The following is a 2,619-nucleotide window of genomic DNA, read 5'->3' as shown; positions in this document are numbered from 1 at the left end:
CCTCCCCCTGACTCTGCCCGCCCCTCGGCCCTCCGCAGCCCTGACCTGCCCGCAGCACCGCGAGTACCGGGCCTGCGGCCCCGTGGAGGAGCCCACCTGCAAGTCCAGGTAGCTGGGAGGCGCGCGGGCGGGCGGGCGGGCGGGCGGGCGGTTGGGTGTGCCCGCCCCAGCGTCTCACCGCGCCCACCCCCAGCCCGGGTGAGCAGAACACCACGGTGGAGGGCTGCTTCTGCCCCGAGGGCACCACGAGCTACGCGCCCGGCTTCGACGTGTGCGTGGACACCTGCGGTAGGTGCCCGCCCGCGGCCCGCCCGCCCCGCGCGGCTCGGCTCGCTCCTCACAGGCCTCTCTCCTCCCCGCAGGCTGCGTGGGGCCCGACAACGTGCCCAGAGAGGTGGGTCCCCCCCGGAGCCCCGGCTTTCTGGAGGGAGGCTGGTGTGAGAATGCGAAGCGAGGGGGCGCGGCGCGGCCCCCGCTGGCAGGGCTGGTGGGGCGCGGCGCGCGCCCCCGCTCACCAGTCGCGCCCGCAGTTTGGGGAGCACTTCGAGTTCGACTGCAAGGACTGCGTCTGCCTGGAGGGCGGGAGCGGCATCGTCTGCCAGCCCAAGCGGTGCGGCCAGAAGTCCAGCCCCACGTGCTCGGAGGAGGGCACCTACCCGGTCATCGAGGTGGACCCCATGGACACCTGCTGCAACGTCACTACCTGCAGTAAGCCCTGGGGGCGCCGCCCCCCTCCGCCACCCCCCTACCGTGGCCAGGCTGGGGAGTGCCAGTGGCGACTGGGACCCCCCTCCCCACCTTCAGCCGGTGGTCAGCAGAGTGACCCCGCGGGTGGTGCGCCGACCGGGTCCCTGGCAGACCCTGCAGTGGGCCCCCCGGGCGCACTGGGGCGGTGGGGCTCTGCCTGGGGGCGCCCGGGTCACCTCCGTGTTCCCCTGCGCTCCAGAGTGTAACGTCAGCCTGTGCAAGTCGGAGCCGCACCCCTGCCCACTGGGCTTCGTGGCCAAGAGCGAGATGGTGCCTGGGAGGTGCTGTCCGGTCCACTCCTGCGGTGAGCGGCTGGCCAGCGGGAGGGCGGGCTGCGCGTCAGGGTGCGCGCTGAGGGTGCGCCCTCCGGGGTTCGGCCCCGGGCACCCCGGACGGGGGCCTGACCGCGCCCCCTGGTTTCTCCCCAGTGCCCAAGGGCGTGTGCGTCGTTGGCAACGCCGAGTACCAGGTGCGTTGGGCGGGAGGCGGGGCTCGCCGGGCGGGGGCGGGCCGTGGGCGGAGGCTCCGGCGCGCTCACACCGCCCCTCCCGCAGCCGGGCTCTCCAGTGTACGCCTCCAAGTGCCAGAACTGCCAGTGCACCAGCCAGCGCAACAGCACCACCCAGCTCAACATCATCTCCTGCAGTCACGTGCCCTGCACCACCACCTGCGACTTGGTGAGCGCCCCGCGCCGCCCCCCTCGTGCCCGCCCCCCGCCAGCCTCCCACCGCGCCGCCCCCACCTCGCTGCGCCTGCAGACCGTCGCCTCTGCCCGCAGGGCTTCGAGCTGGTGAATGTCCCCGGGGAGTGCTGCGGGAAGTGCCAGCAGACCCACTGTGTCATCAACCGGCCTGGCGGCCATCACCTCGTCCTGAAGGTGCGCTGGGCCCAGGGTGCTGACCGGCAGCCAGGCTGGGGTTCAAGAGGCGGGGCCCGCGAGGCAGAGTCCCAGCCCAGGGCTCGCAGCTCCTCCCCCAAGGCCGGCCCCTTGCTGCCCCTTCCCGAGGCTGTCAGAGTTCTGCCCAGGACTGCCTGGATCTGGTAGCGGCAGGGGCAGGACCTCTGCCCCCTGGGAGGGCGGCCTGGCCCCGGTCGGGGTGTGAGAACCCGGTCCCCAGCCAGCCTGTGGAGAGGCTGCGTGTGGCCGGCGGGTGGCTGCGCCTCTCACCACTGTGGCCCCCCCACTGTGCCCCCCCCCACAGCCTGGGGACATGGAGAGGCACCCAGGGAACAACTGCACCTTCTTCAGCTGCGTGAAGATCCACAACCAGCTCATCTCGTCCGTCTCCAACATCACCTGTCCCGACTTTGACCCCAGCGACTGCCTGCCCGTGAGCGGCCCAGGGCGCTGGCTGTGGCGGGGAGGGGCCGGGTGGGGCCTGGGCCACGGGGGCTCCTGCTCACCCCCTCTCTCTGCAGGGCTCCATCACCCTCATGCCCAACGGCTGCTGCAGGACCTGTGAGTACAGCGCAGTGGGGGGGGGCAGCCTGGGGGGTGTCTTGGGGCGCATCTGCAGGCCGCCCTCAGCGCTGGGAGCTCCGGGGCTCCAGCCGTGGGCCAGGCGGCAGGGCCCAACCCAGGGAAGGCAGAGGGGGGCCCCTGCGACGTGGAGAACTCCAGAGTGTCGCCCTCTCCCAGGCACCCATCGCAACGAGACCCGGGTCCCCTGCTCCACCATCCCGGTCACCAAGGAAATCGTGCACGCCGGCTGCGTGGCCAATGTCACCACCAACTACTGCGCCGGGTCCTGCGGCACCTTCGCCATGTGAGTCCAGCCCCAGGCCCTGGGCTTAAGGGCTGCAGCCCTGGCCCCGCCCTCCACACCCTGGCCCCGCCCTCCACACCCTGGCCCCGCCCCACACCCTGGCCCC

General features: G+C 73.0%; 1 protein-coding gene across 1 annotated transcript in view; it reads left to right on the top strand.

Annotated features, from left to right (window-relative positions):
• The window catches only part of MUC2 (mucin 2, oligomeric mucus/gel-forming), a gene marked incomplete at its 5' end in the record, with an annotated part of 25,417 nt that overhangs the window by 22,316 nt on the left and 482 nt on the right, over positions 1–2,619 (top strand). The window contains 11 exons of the mRNA XM_004695056.2: positions 39–102; positions 194–288; positions 363–394; positions 531–708; positions 947–1,051; positions 1,176–1,216; positions 1,302–1,424; positions 1,526–1,624; positions 1,950–2,078; positions 2,167–2,206; positions 2,387–2,513. Coding sequence (XP_004695113.1) covers positions 39–102; positions 194–288; positions 363–394; positions 531–708; positions 947–1,051; positions 1,176–1,216; positions 1,302–1,424; positions 1,526–1,624; positions 1,950–2,078; positions 2,167–2,206; positions 2,387–2,513 — 1,033 coding nt within the window. The remainder of the gene's footprint in view (positions 1–38; positions 103–193; positions 289–362; positions 395–530; positions 709–946; positions 1,052–1,175; positions 1,217–1,301; positions 1,425–1,525; positions 1,625–1,949; positions 2,079–2,166; positions 2,207–2,386; positions 2,514–2,619) is intronic.

This window comes from Condylura cristata, unplaced genomic scaffold (assembly GCF_000260355.1).
Source record: "Condylura cristata isolate star-nosed mole 26May11 unplaced genomic scaffold, ConCri1.0 scaffold00054, whole genome shotgun sequence".
Lineage (NCBI taxonomy): Eukaryota > Metazoa > Chordata > Mammalia > Eulipotyphla > Talpidae > Condylura > Condylura cristata.
This window is presented reverse-complemented; position numbering and strand designations above follow the sequence as displayed.